This window comes from Lepidochelys kempii, chromosome 4 (assembly GCF_965140285.1).
Source record: "Lepidochelys kempii isolate rLepKem1 chromosome 4, rLepKem1.hap1, whole genome shotgun sequence".
NCBI lineage: Eukaryota > Metazoa > Chordata > Testudines > Cheloniidae > Lepidochelys > Lepidochelys kempii.
This window is the reverse complement of record NC_136383.1, coordinates 106,291,372-106,312,297: the sequence shown is the minus strand read 5'-3', so window position 1 is coordinate 106,312,297 and position 20,926 is coordinate 106,291,372. Positions and strand designations below refer to the sequence as shown.

The following is a 20,926-nucleotide window of genomic DNA, read 5'->3' as shown; positions in this document are numbered from 1 at the left end:
CAATGCTCAAACCACTGAGCTATCCCTTCCCCCCCCCCCCCCCCCCCAAGGATGGGAGACCTCACATCAAAGGCCAGGAGATAGGGAGTTTAGGGACTGACAAAGAACAGATACTGGGAGTCAAGGCAGGCTGGAGACAAGGAGGAGGATTTTCACAGGAATGCAGTAGCTAGGGAACAGGCCTCCTGGTGCATGATGTGCTTGTTTTTGGACAATGGTGGGCCCCAAACCAAAATGGAGTCACATGTGCTAAGTTTTCCTTGACAAGAACCAAGGCGCAGCTCCTGCAGAACAAGAAAACCCAGAGCTAATGGGACTCCTTCAGCTCTCCCCACCTCCAGCAAGGAGATCATGTTTTTAAAAGATGTGCGAGAATAAAATTTCAAAATGGGGCCTGGGCTGGGCAGGTGCAGCCGCAGCTCTCTGTGCGGATGGGGGCGAGGGGAGGGACAGAAGTGAGGAAAACGCTTAATGTTTGTCATTTAACTAGGGCTGCAAATCCCAGGTGCTACTCAGCTGGGGCGGGCGCTCCTCCGGCCACGGGGTGGCGCTGCAGCCGGCGCACGCAGCGTGGGGTTTGCATGGTGTTCTCTCGTCCGCAGGACTCATCACCACCCGATGCTGGCGGCGGGCGCTGAGGCTGCCGGGACGGTGGCATGGCAGCTTCCGCGGAGCGGGGGTTGGCGATTGACATGGGGGATGCGGCGGCCGGAAGCGAGAGGACTCTGCGGGGCTCGGGGGTGGCGGTGGTGCTGGGGCAGGAGGCCGGCCGGCCCGCTCCTTGCTGCCCGCACGGTGAGTCGCGGGGTAGCGCTGTCCTGAGCCCGGCCAGTGGGACGGAGCCCGGGAGGGGAGCAGGGGGGAGCCAAAGGGCTGGGGAGGAGGGGAGCGGGGGGAGGGATGTCAGGGGAGGGGAAGGGAAGGTGGGGCTGGTTGGAGGGGAGCAGGGGGGAGCCAAAGGGCTGGGGAGGAGGGGAGCGGGGGGAGGGATGTCAGGGGAGGGGAAGGGAAGGGAAGGTGGGGCTGAGGACAATGGTGGCTGGTTGGAGGGGAGCAGAGGCCAGCGGAGATTGATGGGGAGGGAACTCGGGACGGGAAGGGGCTGGAGAGAATGGGGGCGAGTTGTAGCAGAGGGGACGTAGGCAGGTTCGGGGAGGGATGGCCATAGATATATCTCAAATCTAATTCTATAATCCCTTATAGCTGGTGTTGTAGCAAATGCAAAAATTGCATTTTTTTCTTTTAAAGGTACTGATCTCAGCACATTTCTTCTTTAGGTCCTACTCTTCTGTTTGTAAAGGTTAGCCAAGGAAAAGAAGAGGGAAGAAGATTTTATGCTTGTTCAGCATGTAGAGATAGGAAAGACTGCAATTTTTTTCAGTGGGAAAATGAAAAGGTAAGAAAATACTATTTAAGATATGGTTAATGTTTTTTTTTCCTGTGTGTGTGTATATGTATATGTATGTGTGTGTGTGTGTATATATATATATATTTGAACTGAAGATTTCTTTTATCTGAGAAGCAATAATATTTACTATTTCTAAAGTTCCAGCTGTTGGACAAAGAGAATGGGCTAAATGGTGAAATATCCCTGCAGCTCTGGAGATCCAGTTTCAAATAGGATTTGCTTTCAAAGGAAGTACAGCTGAGGTTAAATGTCACTCTGTGTGAATATTACAAAACACAATACAGTTCCTTGCACCCTTTCCTGATTTGTATGTCTTTGCTCAGACAATTTAAAAATAATGTTAACTTAGGATTGATGAGCATTGGTGGAGCTCGGAGGGAATAGCTTGCCACAGTATCTTCCCACTGGGCTTAGTGTTATCATTTCTTCACATTCATGAGTGTGTAACTTATCTCTTTTTCCAATACTATTCTCAACATGTCTGCATGATTCAAATTGGATCTTAAAACTCACTTCTTGGGGGATGATATTAGCATGGACGTTTATCAATCCGATTCTTAAGCCTTTCACCATTTGGTCTGTTGTTCAAACCCAGCTGTTTGGAAGTGATGAAAAGTTGTCTAACTTGAAAACTGTGTGAGATGGCTATTCGCTGGATTGTGTGGAGTGAAGTGGTGTTGCCAGTGGATAGACGTGTCCATACAGGAATTATACATACTTTAGGTTCCTTGGTTCCTAGTCCATTAAACTTCACAGCCTTCCATTGTGTCCTTTAAATAAACTAGTTTTGTCGCTTCTTTATAGATGTTTTGCAGCTGCATTAAAAAGGTTAAATAAAATCTGACAGGAAGTGTGAATTTCTTATAGGAATAAAATAAATATTTTTAAAATACTTGGGGAGGGTCAGTCATACCTTCAGGACAGCTACAAGGCCTTGATCCTCCACCTATTGAAGCCAATGGCAAAATTCTCATTGTCCTCGGTGGCAGGACCAGGTTTATACTCCGTAAGGGGATTAGAATCTCATTTAAGACTGTGGCATCCTTTAACAGTGGGTAAATCCTTCTCTCACTCCACTGCAACAGAACATTTTTGATTTCCCACTCCTGGTTTTATTATTGTAGAAGGATGAAAAGAAGGGAATCTATCCTTTCATAGGCTGTTTGAATTTTTTCAGGGAATCACCTTTCCAGTATGTTGAATGCTGCCATGATCTCTGCAGGGATTGTGGGAATTCTTCTGAGTAGTAGGATCTTTTGCAGGGATAGTCAGATGCTGAAATAGAAATGTTAGGTCTTCTGGGAATCCATACTTTTTTTTCAACAGAGAAGTGTGAACTTTTCGTATAGCATAGTTAGTTTCACATCTTTGTTTACATTTTCTATATCTACAGGTGTTAGAAGGTAGACTTTCAGCACGAGAAGGAGTTAATAGAAGTTGTCAACCCTCTTTGTCACACAGACAGAACGTGGAAAGGTATTGTTACTATGTGCATTTTCATTACTAAATATGAGCATGTAGATAGTTTAGGTACATCATATGTACTGATCATCCCTCCATTATGCTGATTAAAAATATGAAAAATTACAGACAAGATTTGGGAAAATAAGAACCAATAAACTATGAAGATAAAATTACATGAAAAGTTTCCTTAAATTGTGATCTCTTCAGGGCAGGGACTGTATCTTTGTATGAGTGGACAATGCCTAGCACATCGTGGGTGCTAAGGTAATAAAAATAATGTAGGTCAGCAGTAGTAGGAGTTCAAATCAAGTAGTGAATGCAGTTGGAAAATAATATAAAAATGAAAGCCAATTACTCGACTAAGTGAGCTGGATAGCACAAAAGAAATGTACACTACTGAATATTTCATAAAGGTCTTGCTATCATCCTACTCCAGAGTTTGTAGAAGAAGTTTTTGCCCCAGTCCAAGGGTATTGCTGACCGTGTTGCTGTTAGAAGTCTGGAGGGGGCCCAATTTCTTCAGTTACTACGGTCATTTGAACCTTTAGCACCAAAGGAACAGGCTTCTACCACTTAAGTTAAAGGAGTAGCTGATTAGCTGGTAGCAGGAATAGGCTCTTCTCTATGTATACCAATCTCTGTTGAGATTCACAACACAGTTAGCCCCCATGCTACACCCTTTTCTTGTCAAGTAAGGCTTTTCCCAAGCATGCTGTTGAACATTTTTTTTTTCCTAACCATTAATTGATTGAGGTTCAGTACCTTTGAAATAGTGCTACTGTATTGTTTAAACTTTTATAAAATACTTGGACTAATTTCATACCTTCATTCAATAGTTTGTTTTCTAAAATTGGTTCCTCATTTTATCTTGTATTTGAAGGTTTAAGCAGTTTGGTCTATTGCCATTATCAAAAAGGAAATTTTGTCAAGAATGCCAGCAGTTGCTATTGCCAATGGAGTGGGGAAAACACTCTGGCCATCAAATACTGAGTGATCTCTCCATTGCCCATTTACAAAGGCCCAGTCAACTTTTGTGTCCACTGAAGAATAAGAAGACAAATGCACAGTATTTGTTTGCAGATAGAAGCTGTCAGTTTCTGCTGGACCTTATTATTGCTCTAGGATTCAAAAGAGTGCTTTGTGTTGGCACACCAAGGTATGTTAGTGAGCATCAATATGTCTTGCAAGAAATTCTTGTTACCAAGCCCTGGTCTACACTACAGGTTAGGTCGAATTTAGCTGCATTAGGTCGATTTTAAAAATGACTGCGTCCACACAACCAACCCCGTTCCGTCGACCTAAAGGGCTCTTAAAATTGACTTCTGAACTCCTCCCCGATGAGGGGAGTAGCGCTAAAATCGACCTTGCTGGGTCGAATTTGGGGTAGTGCGGATGCAAATCGATGATATTGGCCTCCAGGAGCTATCCCAGAGTGCTCCATTGTGACTGCTCTGGACAGTACTTTGAACTCTGGTGCACTAGCATGTACACAGGAAAACCCCCAGAAACTTTTTAATTTCATTTCCTGTTTGGTCAGCGTGGCGAACTCAGGAGCACAGGTGACCATGCAGTCTCCCCAGAACTGTAGAGCGTAGAATGTTTCTATGCTCCCCCTATCATCTCCGTCCGTGAGGTTATCGCAGATTAGAAGGCAAAAAAACCACACTCACGATGACGTTTTCCGAGCTCATGCAGTCCTCCCGCACTGATAGGGCACACCTTAATGCATGGAGGCATTCGGTGGCAGAGGCCAGGAAAGAATTAAGTGAGAACGAAGAGCAGAGGCAGGACGCGATGCTGAGGCTAATGGGGGAGCAAACGGACACGATGAAGCATCTGTTGGAGTTGCAGGAAAGCCAACAAGAGCACAGACCCCCGCTGCATCCACTCTATAACCACCTACCCTCCTCCCCATGTTCCATAGCCTCCTCACCCAGACGCCCAAGAACTGGGGAGAGGGAGGCTCCGGGCACCCAGCCACTCCACTCCAGAGGATGGCCCAAGCAACAGAAGGCTGTCATTCAAACAGTTTGATTTTTAGTGTGGCTACAATAAGCAATGTGGCCTTGTCCTTCCCTCCTCTCCCATCCCACCAAGGCTACCTTGTCCGTTATCTCATATTTTTTTTAATTAATAAAGAAAGAATACATGGTTTCAAAACAATAATTACTTTATTTCGAGATGGGGGGGGTGGTTGTCTTACAGGGAATTAAAATCAACAAAGGGGGTGAGTTTGCAGCAAGGAGAAACACAGCTGTCACACTGAAGCCTGACCAGTCATGAAACTGGTTTTCAAAGCCTCTCTGATGTGCAGCAGCGCGCCTTGCTGTGCTCTTCTAATTGCCCTGGTGTCTGGCTGCTCAAAATCGGACGAGAGGCGATTCGCCTCAACCTCCCACTCTGCCATAAACGTTTCCCCCTTACTCTCACAGATATTATGGAGCACACAGCAAGCGGCAATAACAATGGGAATATTGGTTGCGCTGAAGTCTGACCTAGTCAGCAAACAGCACCAACGAGCTTTTAAATGTCCAAAGGCACATTCTACCACCATTCTGCACTTGCTCAGCCTATAGTTGAACTGTCTCTTACTACTGTCCAGGCTTCATGAGCCATGGGAGCAAGGGGTAGGCTGGGGTAGGTGCGACCGCGCGGTGCTGCTGGCTGGGAGAGCAGCCTGAGGGAGAGGCCTCCAGCTCACATAATATTCCAGGCAGGACTGAATCTCCATTAGACAAAACTTAAAGAAGAGAATGACCTGGAGTCTCTGACTCCCATTCGGTGCTCTAAGAGGAGGATAGCCATGTATGTCCAGGCGCCCCTGATCGACCTCACCGAGGTCTGCCAGGAGCACCCAGGAGATGTACGTTGGCTATCAGTCCTACTGCACCATCTGCCGCAAAGGCAAGGAGCTGCTGCTGTGTAGCAATGCAGTACCTGCCAGCAGTACCCGGGAGATGTACGGTGACGGTGAGCTGAGTGGGCTCCATGTTTGCCATGGTATGGCGTCTTCACGGGTAACCCAGGAAAAAAGGCACGAAATGATTGTCTGCCGTTCCTTTCACGGAGGGAGCGAAGGAGGGAGGGGGGGCCTGACGACATGTACCCAAAACTGCCCGCGACAATTTTTTTGCCCCATCAGGCATTGGGAGCTTAACCCAGAATTCCAATGGGCAGTGGAGACTGTGGGATAGCTACCCAAAGTGCACCGCTCTGTAAGTTGATGCTAGCCACGAGTAGTGAGGAAGCACTCTGCCCACTTAATGTGCTTAGTATGGACATACGCAGTCAACTGTATAAAATTGGTTTCTAAAAATTGACTTCTATAAAATCGACCTAATTTTGTAGTATAGACAAGACCTAATTTGCTTAGTCCTTTTTCTTACGTGATTCAGTATCTAGCAGAAGGGTTCTCTCCCTCTGTATGTGATATTAAAGTGCCTTCATGAGCTCTGGTTTGAGGTACTTGGTATTGCCAAAGCAGCTCATGAAGATCTTATGAAGATACAGGAAGGGAAGGCCTTATAAATATTATAGTGAAGTACCAACAGTCTTCTTTCATTAGAAAGTAGAATTTTGCTGTCTTCCATGGTAGTGGCACTGAAGTGCACTGGATTTCTCCTTGACACAAGAAGCCTCTCTTTATTTAAAAAAAAAAAAAAAAAAGTATTGAGAATTCTGTTGGGCTCAACAATCTCCACTGCTTTATAATCTCTAATATCGTGTTTCAGGTAATGGGATGTTTTTTTCTAACTTTAAATAGTAGTGAAACTGAAAGATTGATAACTTGAATTTGGGAGATTTCAGTGTGATTTCATCTGAAAAATAAGCTGTTTTCTTTGGAAAACTATTGGTCATTCTTTGTCTAGTTAACTATTTTCTGAAGCACTCATGATATGATACGTTAAACTGCTTTGCTTTAATTACCTCAGGCTTCATGAGTTGATCCGATTAAAAGCATCACGAGAACAGGAGTCCAGTGTTAAAAGCCTTCTGCTAGATATTGATTTCAGGTAGGTTTTGTTAAGTGTCTGTCTGTATGGGGAACATATACAAACTATTTTTTCTGTGTGGTTTATTTCATTTTTAATTTTTGCCATCTGTTCTTTTTTTCCCCTAGCCAGGATCCATGTGGTATACTTGTTTTCCAACTAGCTCAATGATTGGCCAATATAAGTACTTGTCCTCTGCACTCAGCCTGTCAAGATATTTTGTAATTAACCAGTCATGGCCCTGTGCTCACAAGTTTTCACCCTAAATCTTGTTACTAACATACAGGAATTTATGTTTTCTATTACATTCAAAACTTATTTTACAGGTATTCACAGTTTTATACAGAGGAAGACTTCTGCCACTATAATATGTTTAACCATTATTTCTTTGGTGGAGAGGTAAGGGCCAGTCAAATTCCCTGAATGTTTTCTCAAAGCTGTGTATGTTGTTCATGTAGAACTTTGTCCATATTACCGATATGGTCAAACATATTATAAAATAGTTACCATAATGTAATGCCCAGCAAACTCTACTTTAGATCAAAGAATAGCAGTGTCAATTTCTTCAGTAACTTATACCATTATATCCAAGGACATCACTGCCTATTTTAACTAGTGCTACTTAAATATTTTTAGTTACTTTTACTTTAAATACTTTTTAGTTATTTTGTATTAAAGAGAGAGAGTTTCAGTACAAGTTATTTTCTTACATAAGAAAGAAAGCATCTCAAATGGACAATATTGAGGAATGCAGCAGAGTTAGGAATATGCTGGATTAGAATGGTGGCCCATTAGTCCAGTATCTTGTCTTGACAGTGGCCAAAGCCAGATCCTTCAGAGGAGGGTGTCAGAAGTCCTATAATGGACAATAATCCATCCACAGGAAAATTTCCTCCTCAATCCCAGATCGTTAGTAGTTGGCGCTCTGTTAGCTGGTGTACTCAGTGATCAAGTTCTGCTGTATCTTATTTTTCTGTTTATACTAGCTTGAAGTGAGGATCCACTCTGAGAAGTGACTTGGAGAAAAAAAGGCCCCACCCTTCTCAGCAGATTACTCCCTTTGTGTCTTCAGAATCCTATCTGCTGGCTACTGCTTTTTACTCCAGTTAGTCTTGCAGATCCAACACAGTGAAGAGGGAACAAGCTTCCCACTTGTGAATCACTAGTAGAATTTATTATTGAAGTCCCACTGAAGACCGTGGGGTTACACTGGTCCACTGAGGGCAGGATTTACTACAAGTGTTCAAGATCGAAATATCTCAGCTTGACTGTCTGAAATGAGGACAAATATGTAATGTTGACAGTTAGCAAAAACATCTTTTTACTGGTATACTGATCACTTTGGGTCTGGAAATCATTGAAAAGAAACATGCAACCCCACAATGCCATATTTATAGTCACTTTCCAGAGTGGAACCATACTGTAATATAACCTACAAATTTGAGATTGTTTCTGACAATACCTTCATCCAAGTAATTTTACACAATAAATGTTAGTCTCCTCTGGAGCCATTGTTATTGTAGATACCAGTTTATAATAATATATCTGTAGCAGTGCCCTTTAGTTTGGTTTCACTTAGGATTCATATTTTTGCATCATAAACCATAGCTTTTAACGTTGACTCAAAAATAATAAAGAAAAATAACGTTCATGAGTGAAACTAGCTATTTGAGGTTTCAGGCCCATAATAAACTTTCCTTGCCTTCTTGGTTCAAATCCAATCCTTTATCATTCTATTAAAGTATTACTGTGTCTCACTTTAAAAAAAAAAGAAAAAGGAAAAAAAAGTGAATTAGGGATAGTTACACCCCATTGTAGTTTAATTTTTTAACTTATGGGAAGTCTCAAATGATTGGCACTATAGAAGTGTATACATAATAGTATAATAAATTATTTGAGGCTATCGAACCACTGCACTTTTATGAATAGAAGTTGTTATAAAGATTTCCCCCCACCCCCTCCACCAGACAGAGTTGGACATGGTTCATAGGGGAAGGAACAGTACATGATTGTGTAGGATGTTGTTAGGGGGCTTATTCCTTCACCCACTTACTTCCCTGGTCCTTCTCGCATGAACAGAGAGCAACAATACCCGAAGTCCAAAGGTGCAAACAATTTGATGTTTATTGGGGTGAACTTCCAGCAAGCATGATTCTAGTTTCCTTCCTTAGTATCCTCCTTCCCAGCTCTGACACCACAGAGCCTTACACCTGTGTCCCTGTTCCCATTCCTACCCTTAGCCAAACATGATTTCAACTTCCTTACTCCCATTCCCTGTTCCCATTTCCCCCTTTAGCAAAACATGATTGCAATTTCCTTTCCCCCATTCCCTGTTCCCATCTCCCACACCCTTCCTCATTGACTACAGATTATATAGTAAAACTTGAGTTCTGCTTAGCTATACCTTAACCAATCATTTTCCTGAAATTTAACTAACCAATCCTAACATATCGTAACATGATTATGTAACCAATTATATCCCACCACCTTAATTAGTTTACACCCAGCAAAATTAATTATACAGCAGACAGGAACAATCACAGAACCAGACAGAGATTATACAGACAAACAATAGCAAAGTGGGAACTATAATGACAAGACAATACAGAAGTGAGGATTTCACATCCCAGCTATTGATAAGTGAGTTCTTGCCAGACAGGATGCTATCAAACTAAGTTTCCTTTTACATTTTCTAGGTGCTTCCCTTTCTCTGGAAGTGATAGGAACTATCAGGACAGGATTGTATTCCTAACAGCCCAATAGCACCTTATTTCAATGTGACTAGTTTGGAATGTGAGGATGTGACCATTCACTTCCCTGTTTATGGCTGCCTCTGCTGCTTAGCCAAAGGCCTTAGCTAAGAACAGGGCCTCAGACTGTCACAGTAAGAGAAGGCCCTTACACCAGCAGACAGTGATTTTGATTCTTTATTTTATACCTCTAGAACTAGCCAACTGATAAGAATACACCTAAATTCTTAGAGTATAGGCCTTTACAGACAGACCTGAATATCTATATCCTAACAGATGTTAGTAGAATACTAATCTAGATGTGAAAGGCTATCAGTGGAAATCCAGCTCCAAAATGGAATGTTGGTTTCTGAAAAGTAATAGATTTGGTAATGATATGGAATGAACTGGTGAATTTATCCTAATTCCTAGTGGGGTAGCTATTCTCCATCTGCATTCATAATTTGCACTAATTGCCAGCCAAGGGAAAAGAGCAGATATTGAATTGGCATTGAGATTGAGCTACTCTCTCGCTCCTAGCAGCCTCCATCTCTCCAGGTCAGGGTTAGGACCCAATAAGAAGGGCAGTGTTAGGAAGCTCGAGCTGTTGCTATCCTTACTATATCTAGCCTATGAAATATAAAGGACTCATTTTCAGTGTTGTTAATCTATCAGTTTTTACAAACACTAAATTCACTAAAAAAAATTAAAATGCAATACACATTTTCAGACTTCTAAAAGGAAACTGCACACTTATAAAAAACACATTTTTTAATAATGCCCAATGCTGTCCTTAAACTTTTTGAGCTCATTTTCTGGAAAGTAACCTATATCTCCTGCAGGCTGCACATGAAATCTGTAGAAAATTCTTGCATCAAGAGAAAGGTGAAGGAGTCATATTGGTGACTGACCCCCCATTTGGAGGTTTGGTGGAGCCCTTGGCTTTTAGTTTCAAAAAGCTGATTGCAACATGGAGAGAGATTCAAGAGGAAGGTATGTGTTACAAGCAAATAAGATGATGGAGTTAATAACTTCATCACCCCGTAATAATAAACTACTGTTTAAAATGGTACCTGACTCTTGAGTTGATGCACACAAATTTTCATTCTAGTTTCTAAAGATGTAAGACCAATATGCTAAATTTAAATGTATGTTTTAACTAATGGTTGAGGTGCTCTTGACTAATGTCTTGACATTGCAACAAATCACTTTCTTTATACAAAGTTTCATTTTCTTTTCTTTTTTTAATTTCTTCTATGTTTGTTTTGTGGATAAGACATTAAATCAATGTCACTTACACCTGTCCTTGGTTGTTGTCCAGGTGGAAGCTAACTACCCATAGTGGTCTGGCTAACATTCTGCCCTCTTAACGGAATTGGTTCCGTTTGAGCTATTCTCACACACACAACTGCTTTGGGTGCATAAATATTAGTACATTTTCATGCAGTTCATTCTGCTTTCCTTATTTAACAAAAAATATATCTGAATCTTTTTATTATTAGATCACAGTAGCAAAGAGTTGCCCATTTTTTGGATATTTCCATACTTCTTTGAGTCTCGCATTCTTGAGTTTTTCCCAAGCTTCAGTATGATGGATTACCAGGTATGACCAAATCTAATTAATGCTCTTAATTTACCCTACATATATTAGAAATTAAAATGGGCTGGACTGTAGATAATCAAAATACTTCTGTGCAAAAGGCAATTTGTCTTCAACTTCATGCCTTACTGTGCAGCAGAGCAAACACCACATCTGTCAAGTTATTTCTTAACCTGATACATATATTCCACATTTATATTGGTGATCTCTCAGATAAACTGTGGAGCACTGTGATGCCTTCATCAAGCTCCTTTGACACTTCAGCAGCCCGCTATCCACTAATCCTTCTCACTTGAGATGCTTTTAATATAACAAAGCTTTGGGCTTGCCCACATGGGGTCATTCAGGAAAGTTAATCATTAACTAAGGGTATGTTTATATTTAAAATGCTACAGCAGCACCATTGCAGGACTTCAGCGTAGACACTCATTAAAGTGATGGGCCAGGTTCTCCTGTCACTGTAGTTAATCCACCTCCCCAAGAAATGTTAGCTAGGTCAACAGAACAATTCTTCCATCAACCCAGCTATGTTTCTCAAAGGTGGATTTTTCAGATCCTTGAGAGATGTAAGTTTTCAGCATAAACCAGCCATACGGTCTGAATTTAAAGTGGATTAGTTAAACTGCATTAAACCTCTGTGTGGACATTCTCATTTAGAATTAAAGTGGCCTTAATTCGGTTTAATTTACTTAATTTCCAAAGTGAATATGGCTGCTTTAATTCTGAATGAGTGTGTCCGCACAGGGATTTAATGCAGTATAGCTACTCCATTTTAAATTCCCACCTTTAGTTAATTTGGATTAATATTTCTATGGGCTGATCTACACTACAGACCTCTATTAGTATAACTGTGTCACTCGGGGGTGTGGAAAAATCCACACTCTTGAGCAACATAGTTATACCCACCTAACACACACACCCCTCCCCCCGTGTAGACAGTGCTGTGTGGGAGAGCTTTTTCCGCCAACATAGCTACTGCTTCTCAGAGAGGTAGATTAACTGTGCTGTTGACTTAGTGAAGGGGTGGGCAAACTTTTTGGCCCAAGGGCCACATCTAGGTATGTAAATTGTATGGCGGGCCATAAACATTCACAAAATTGGGGATTGGGGTGTGGGAGGGGGTGAAGGCTCTGGTGTGGAGCCAGAAATGAGGAGTTCAGGGTGTGGGAGGGGACTCCGGGCTGGGGCAGGGGGTTGGGGTGCAGGGTCCAGCTGGGAGTGCAGGCTCTGGAGTTGGGCTGGGGATGAGGGGTTGGGGGTGCAGGAGGGTGCTCCAGGCTGGGACCAAGGGGTTTGGAGGGTGAGGGGGGGATCAAGGCTGGGGCAGGGGTGCAGGCTCTGGGCAGCTCTTACCTCAAGCAGCTCCTGGAAGCAGCAGCATGTCCTCCCTCTGGCTCCTCGCAGAGGCATGGCCAAGCGGCTCTGTGCACTGTCCCATCCGCAGGTGCCGCCCCTGCAGTGCCCATTGGCTGCGGTTCCCAGCCAATGGGAGCTGCGGGAGCCATGCTTGGGGCGGGAGCAGCGTGTGGAGCCCCCTGGCTGCCCCTACATGTAGGAGCCAGAGGGGGGACAAGCTGCTACTTCCAGGAGCCGTGTGGAGCAGAGCAAACCCCTGACCCCGATCCCTGGCTGGAGTGCCAGAGCGGGACAAGCCCCGGACCCTGCTCACCAGCAGGAGCTCGAGGGCTAGATTAAAATGTCTGGAGGGCCGGATGTAGCCCCCAGGCTGTAGTTTGCCCACCCCTTCCCTAAGTCAATGTGAGAGAGCTTTCCCATCAGCTTAGTTAATCCACCTCCCCGAGACTATTTGGTGTCTACAGTGGCTCAACTCCATCAGTGCAGCTGCATGAATGCAGCACTTTAAGTGTATACTTACCCTGAATATCCCTTTGTAGACAAGCTCTTTGAGTTACTCAAACAGCTCTCTTAAATAAATAAGACCCAAACAGTTTTCTTTTCCTAAACGTGGAATTTCTCTTACCCATTGGGCCAGTGAAGTTTTATAACTTTAAATCCTGGACCAATGAAAAGCTGAAGGTCTGTTTCTCACAACCCATCAGGGCTAGAAATGGGATCTGTATACCACTGCAAACATTCTTTTTGCAAATGCTTGTTCGAAGCGTCAGGGATAAAGCAATGAAATGGTTTTGGCTCCATGAGTGGATAGATGTAATTTGTAAAATTGTTTGAGTGTTGTACTATATCAAAGGATTTGTATCTGTGAGGTCAATTGTGTTAATATATTTCTAACAGACATCCATACAAAACATCTTTCCTTGTGAAACAAATGTTTTTATATTCTGTACTAAAATTGGTGAACTATGCGTATCCGTTTTTTATACCATTGTGTAAAATGACTTGGGTGTCCTAACAATATTACATTTCTATTGTACTCATCACTATATCATCTGAGTACATGACACTACTGATACATACAATTAAAGCTAGGAAGGTAGAACTCGCCTTACTTATTCAATTAAGCCAGTTTCCTAGTAACAAGGGCTGGTGTTTGCTTCTGCATTGAGTTATGACATGGTGGTTTGGGGAAATGCTTATTTAAATAAACCATGCAGCACGTTTTTAAGATAGAAAAATTCATTCTGAGCTTCATCTCTTGTGAAAGTCTGATGCGTGATTGCGGTCTATTATTGTGAAATTCTGACACTGACTGCTGAGAGCCCAAGACAAGCAATAGTAAATAGTTTCCAACCTGTCTTAACTTCAGTTCAATGGCCTGAGGAAAGAAGGGAATATTTTTAAACGCTGTATATGTTTATATTGGAAACAGGTTTACATTTTTGGCTCTGTAATTTTGGTAGTGTCCAAGGTGACAGTTTCTACAGCAAGGTACCAGTTTCCAGCACTAGGCTCAGAAATAGTAATTGTAATTAAAACTTTTTTATGTGGGATGAGAAATGCTTTTTAGCCTGTGAACTTTCATGCTGCCAGGCTGAGCAAACTGGATGCAGTTTTCATTTAAGTAATGGATTATTTTAACAAAGGAGATATATCTCTTTCCTCCGCAGCAACTGTAAAATAACCTTACCCAGCGCAAAAGTGTAATAAAAAGGGAAGATGCACTAGGTTAAGTGATAGGAACCCTGAGTCACCCCCAGTAGTCTAATCACACTAATTAATAATGATGACCTAATATCTGCTCTAGAGTTTATAATTTAATTTTGCTATTTTGTTTGCACTGGGGATGGAGTCTAACTCATAGAAACATGAACCTCTTGGAGGGTGTAGAAAGGGAGTAAACATGCTAAATGCCATTGTCACTTTTTAGCATAGTACTTGGGAGGAAGTTTAGAGGTTTTTTTAATTAATTTGTTCTTCCTATGCCTTCATTTTCTAGGTAGACTATGATAATCATGCACTTTATAAACATGGAAAGACAGGCCGTAAACAGTCTCCTGTTCGTATTTTCACCAACATTTCCCCAAGTATGATAGTACTTCCTGTGGAAGAGGGTTACAGGTAAAGTATAAACGGATTTGCTTACAGTGTATGCGCAAGTGACTCCAGCCAGTATTTTAAAAAAAACAAAAAACAAATTGATTATTCCATAGCTTGATAGTGAGATTTTAAATTTACCAAACTAAATTTGCATTCCTTGTGCAACTTTTTGTTGAGTTGATCCATTGATAAGGTTCTCTGAGCAAACAGCAGACCAATACTTTTGTAACTGCTTGTTTCAGGTTTTGCTCTGTGTGTCAGCGATATGTTAGTTCAGGGAACCAGCACTGTGAGATCTGCAATTCATGTACATCAAAAGTAAGTCCCTCTTTCTGGAAAGGAATTTTAGCACTTGTAAAGTGATGTATTTGCATACTTTTGTTATAAACCCATCCTGATATTGACAGTATATCTTTCGTGGGATATGGGAGGCTTTCTGTTGATTTGGGCTATTGATCAGGTCCTGTGGGATTTTCTGTCTCCTTTTTCTGATTGATTTTGGGTTGGAAGGAGGACACCAGAAGTTTACACATTTGCCCTTCACCCTCATGACCCCATTAATCAAAAGCATGCTTCCATGTACCATTTTTCCTGTGTTTGGAAAGGTGGAAAAATATGCTATCCTTTAAGGCACATCAGTTCTGCTAACAGCTGCCAAAGGATGCTCAAGATCTGTGTTTTCAGGGTATCTGTATATGCCAACTATGTACATGCATGTGCCATATTTTTGAAATATTTCAGTGATGTATGCCAGGAAGACTGGGAGTACAGTACAGTTTAAAATTATAGTACATATTTCATTAGTAATGTTTGAAAATATTTGTGTTTAAAATTAACAAATTACTTACAAAATCTATTTCATAGGATGGAAGGCGATGGAAACATTGCTTTCTTTGCAAAAAATGCGTAAAGCCCTGTAAGTACAGAAAATATTTTTCTAAGTAATACAAGTACATTTACTATATAAGTTATAGTCCAAAGAAGTCAAAACAAAAACTAGAAATGAAAATAGTAAACTATAAAAGACACAATGATTCCTTGCAAAAATACCAAACCAAAAAAACCAACTTCCATAGACAGCCCCCAAAATTCAGCTTGTCTGAGTGGATTTCAGCTGCACAAAAACATTTTTGTTGTTGAATCAAGGCACAGTAGATTCCTTCTGTATTAGTTATAGAAGAACTTAAATAGTCTGATTCCTGTATATTGTAGAATCATGAAAAAATTCTTACATAGATTTCTCAGCTGAATTCTATAAACATATATAAATGGTTCTTAACCTAGTCCCCTCTCCCTGCCAGGTGTTTTATCATTTCAGATACATGAAAGCAGCTCAGCAACTCTCATTTGGAGCTGTCTGTGCATACATAGGACTAGTTTATCAATTCAGAGCCAAAGCTTCTTGGTTACTTTAACTACTGTATCATATTTCCAAGATTAAGACTGTCATCCCTGTGATGAGCTTAGTACTATAGTACTTAGTACTATAGTACTACTACATCAGAACAGTTTTATCAATTTATTGGATTTACTAAAAGAAAAGCAATGAATTAATGGGGAAGTCCCTAGTTCCTTTTTTCTTTTCTCCCAGCACATTTAGTGAAAACAAAAAAATGGCTGGTGAAATAGAAACTAAACGTAAACCTTAAAATACCTTTTTAAATTGCAAGCAATCTGTAAACTTCTTGATGTTAGAATCATGTTTCAATTTTAATATATTTTTGTGAGTCTTTTCAAAATCATAAATCCCTGTTATTTTTCAGCTTGGATTCACTGCAACACTTGCAATCGCTGTGCTCTTCAAGGTCACACTTGTGAGAGTGCTAAAGCTGTCTGCTTTATTTGTAGTGGAGCAGGTCACAAACGCAGCACCTGTCCTAATCTTTCTGTGACTGAAAGAGCTGGCAAGTAAGTTTGACACTGCACCTCTCAATTGTGGGACGTGACTATTATTTCATGAAAATGATTTGATAGAAGTAGGGAAACAGTTGTTCAGTAACCTCAAATTGTCTGTGATAATGAATAAATTGAGGAAGTTCTGAGAGTTTTTTCATTTCACATGCTGTTTGCTGCCTGCATCCTTTGTGACTTTGGCCAAGTCATTTAATCTCTGTTTCAGCTTTGTCTATAAAAAGGAGATACGACTACTTCAAGTGTTTGTCCACATGGATTGCCTCATGGATTTGGGGTCATATTTTGGCCAACAGTGTCCATTGGGACTGCACATGCACCCTGTCCTTGAGCCCCTCACTCAATCTATTTAACTTTTGTGGGGAATTTGAGAGAGACTCTGCCTGTTTTGATAAAGTGCCGGGTTTTAAAGAAGCTTAGGAGACCCATGATTGGCTGAGCCAGACTTAGCTGTCTACACTTTAACATGAGGGTATAATTCCCAGCTCAAGGAGACATACTTGCACTAACTCTGATTGAGCTAGTGTGCTAAAAATATATGCCCATTGGAGGTGCTAGGCAAGTACTTGGCACATCTAGCTGCTCACAGTGCCTCAGCTTCATTTTATTTTTAGTGTGCTAGCGTGATCAGAGTTAGCATATGTCTCCTCAAGCTGGGACTCGCACCCCCAGCTAACGTGTAGATGTGACTTTAAAAGAGACAGGAGCTTCTTTCTAGAGCGCTTCAGAGTCTCTCACTTGAAGCACTCTAATGAAAACAATTTTAAATAGATGTGTTTGGCCTTTCGTGGGTGTGTTTTGAAAAAAGATCTGCATGTTGAGCATATTCCAGGCACATACCCCTCTCTAAGGTAATAAAGGCACTTTAATATGTCCATTATTGAATGGCCTCACAGACCAGACAAGTTTCTAAGTCTGGAAACTTAGACTCAGTCATAGTCACTGCCTTAACACCAAGGTAACTATTAAAAATGGGGGGAAAGATTTTAATTTGTCAACAAGCTTAACTAGCTACTAAATAACTAACACTAGGTAGAACTAAACAATAAGAGAAGATACAGAAGTGGTTCTCAAACTTTTGTACTGGTGACCCCTTTCACGTAGCAAGCCTCTGAGTACGAACCTCCCCGCCCCCTTATAAATTAAAAAACGCGTTTTTGTATATTTAACACCATTATAAATGCTGGAGTCAAAGCAGGGCTTGGGGTGGAGGCTGACAGCTTGCGACCCCCTGAGGGGTCCTGACCCCCAGTTTGAGAACCCCTGAGATAGAGCTACAAGGACACTTGCGTTCCATCTTACTGTCAGGGGTGGTAAGAAGGAACTGAATAGCAGTTGGGACTGTGTTGCTTTTATGCATTTGAGTGAGGGACTCTCATTGGATGGTTCCATGGTCATCAGTTGGCCAAAAGAGTGATTTTGTGGACATGGGGTTCCTATTCACCTAGAGATGTTTTGTCCACATGGGTCCCGCTCTAAGAACCACAATTACTGTAAGGTTTTAGTTTTTTGAGTTTAAATCCATTATTTTTTGTCCAAAGCAGAGCAACCAAGATGACCATAATAAGATCATGCAGTTACTGAAGTTTAGTAAGGCATGTGCACTTATTAGTGGATGATGTAGTGTTTTAACCTTTCCTTTTTATAGGTGAGATGGCAGAAATTGTGGCTCTATGAGTAGATGCCTCTGTATATACAGTCCAAAAACTATATTAGCGTTTTGTGTCCATACTACATCAGCTCAGGTGTAATTTGCTATCTAATATCAATGCAAGGCTTAGCTGAACATTTCTGTTTTCCAATCATTCTAATTATGGATAATATATAGCCAAAATGTAGGGGAAATCCTCATTCATAATTTTTTCCAAAAATATTTTTCCTCAAAGAAGTAAAATCTACATGAAAATAAGTGTGACCTTGCTTTTCCATGAAACTTTGCATGCCGGCAGGTTTTGGTGAGATCAAAGACCTATATCTTATTGAAATACTGTATTTCTTACAGACCACTGTTTATTATTATTCTCCACATGTTTCTAGTGCATTGAATTGTTGGATTAACATGGGCTTCCTTTGCTAGTTAATGTAAACACCTGCAAATGTATGCAATTGTTAGTACAAAGATTGTGTAGTTTTTAGTTGATAGCATGTTGGATGCCCATGACAGATGGAAAAGAATCCACTTGTTAATTATTTAGGTTTTCATTCCTGTATTCTGTGCAGATTATTATGTTTGTTAAACATTGTGTACTTTTTTCAATAGTAAAGTGAGCAGAGAAGTTCAGTATTGAACATGCAGTGTCAACAATTGCCATGTTTTATATTTGATCTGTGATTATATACACACACACACACACACACACACACTTTTAAATGTTTATAAGCATTTGGATCTAAAATTATACGACTGAGTAAAGATTTATATATATATATATATATATATATATATATATATATATATATAGTGCAAAATAAATGTGATCCTGTGTCAGTGTTCAAGTTAAAGTGGATAAACTTATCCCTGGGGAGATTAATTAGACTCTCACAAATCCAATTTCAAAGCAAATGTTCCTTTTAATAGCTGTTTTTGTGATAATACTTCTGAGTTTTTGCTCATGAACAGTCCAGTCTTTTAACTTGTATTTATGTATTTGTATACGACAATGTATAATTCCCTGTACTTTGATAGCATGTAGTAATGGGTTTGTCTATCTTTTTTTTTTCCAGAGCTGACAGAAATCACAGGCTAAAAAAGAACAAGAAGATAAAAATGGATATCGTTAAAAGATCATATGTGAAGCATGCTACATTCTCAAGGAAAAAAATAAAGAACAAGAAAAAGAAAAACAAAAACACTCTTGCCTGTTAATCTCCAGTTACCTAAAACTGTGAATGATTTTACAGCCAACTTTTGCTTCCATTTTCTGTAAATGTTTAATATGATCTTTCAGATAAAATCTGGTTGAATTAAAAATTACTACTTGTAATTGGCAGTAGGACAAAACTGCTATACAAGCTGCTCTTTCAATTTGTGTACATTTTCAAATGCAAAATAGAAATCGGTGTATATACATTGTAAACCATGTCTGTGCTAAAATAAAAAGTGGAATAATATTACACAGGATGATTTAAGTTAAAGGGACAGGGATTTTAATAGCTTTCAGTTATCTTGGTATTGACCTTTATACAATAACACATACATTTTCATCCTTTTTTACAAACATTTTCACCCAAATCTTACTCTCTCAACGCCGTCCAATGTGGCCATCTGTCTAACAGATATCAAGTCATCCTTTTGTTATTTATCTTGTGGTATGTTGATTGTCTCACCCGCAGTAATGGAGACCAGTGCTTTATAATTTCTAGATAACTATAGATGTATGTAGTTTTTAAATTTTAGCCACAGTGGACACATTGTAGACAACAAAAATTCAGAGGATGTTCTCCAGCTGTTACAATATTTTTAGGATTTTAGTGATAAACTTAACAATAGATTTATAGATTCTAAGGTGAGGGACCATTGTGATCTTCTAGCCTGACCGCTATAGCCTGTGCTATAGAACTTCCCCAAAACAATTCCTAGACAAGTGCCCCTTGTTATAATATTTTTAAATCAGGGATTTTTAAAAATAGCTAAACTTAAATGTGTAACCTCATTTACTAGTGGTGATGAGTCTGCAGTTCAAGGAAACTCATACAAATTATTCTTGATTCTGTGCTAGACATGAATATAACAAATTCAGAGGAAAATGAAATGAGAAATGCAGTGGAAATAAACTCTTTTTATAACTGTACTTGTTTGATTCAAGAAATTGATTTTCTACTTAGTATTAAATATCAAAGATGTCATTGACAATTTTTTCACTGTCTATCTTCTCCCATCTGCCAATACACAATTTCATTGTGCTAAGGTGTGCAAAACAAAATCTTCCGCAGGGATAATTTGTCAGGTTTATGAAATCTTGCAACAGGAGTTCCTCTGCTAATTTCAGACCCCAGTCATCTTGCTCTGTTTCTTGACCACAGTGATTGAAAGAGAAGATGAGAGGGATATAGAAAACGCAGTCATAATTTGTGTAACTTTTTAAAGCTCACTAAATTTCATAGCATATATGCTCAATTTATCTGCAATTATCTGCAAAATATCTGCAATTATAATAAATCTGTTGATGTGCAAAGAAGAAAAATGAATTTTACTTGCCCAGAGCTGTGTTGGTTCTGCAGGACTAAAAAATACTAAATCATATGGTGTTCTGAATTGTCTGTTCTGTTTCTGTGTTTCCAAATAACATTATTTATTCAAACGTTTTCTGATGTGGAAAATGATTGGGCGTAGAGGGGTTGGAAAGGTAGTTACTTTTTCAAGTTG

General features: G+C 40.4%; 1 protein-coding gene across 2 annotated transcripts; it reads left to right on the top strand.

Moving 5' to 3' along the window:
• Positions 1 to 608: 608 nt before the first annotated feature.
• Positions 609 to 20,351, top strand: ZCCHC4 (zinc finger CCHC-type containing 4). Of its 2 annotated transcripts, XM_073342365.2 has the most exons (13): positions 610 to 795; positions 1,278 to 1,396; positions 2,802 to 2,884; positions 3,753 to 4,028; positions 6,805 to 6,885; positions 7,191 to 7,263; positions 10,436 to 10,586; positions 11,096 to 11,196; positions 14,549 to 14,670; positions 14,892 to 14,967; positions 15,514 to 15,565; positions 16,413 to 16,557; positions 19,285 to 20,351. In XM_073342365.2, the coding sequence occupies exons 1-13, from the start codon at positions 657 to 659 to the stop codon at positions 19,424 to 19,426; spliced, it is 1,560 nt and encodes a 519-aa protein (XP_073198466.1). In that variant the 5' UTR covers positions 610 to 656; the 3' UTR covers positions 19,427 to 20,351. The 2 variants fall into 2 exon arrangements, with proteins under 2 accessions (XP_073198468.1, XP_073198466.1); XM_073342367.1 differs by lacking the exon at positions 15,514 to 15,565 and having other exon boundaries at positions 609 to 795; positions 19,285 to 19,375.
• The last annotated feature ends 575 nt before the right edge of the window (positions 20,352 to 20,926 follow it).

Bases quoted from the DNA above. Each gene is read 5' to 3' on its own strand.
- ZCCHC4 (XM_073342365.2), top strand. From the start codon at position 657: ATGGCAGCTTCCGCGGAGCGGGGGTTGGCGATTGACATGGGGGATGCG. The intron at 11,197-14,548 runs GTATGACCAAAT...TTCATTTTCTAG, and splicing joins TCAGTATGATGGATTACCAG to GTAGACTATGATAATCATGC. The intron at 15,566-16,412 runs GTAAGTACAGAA...GTTATTTTTCAG, and splicing joins CAAAAAATGCGTAAAGCCCT to CTTGGATTCACTGCAACACT.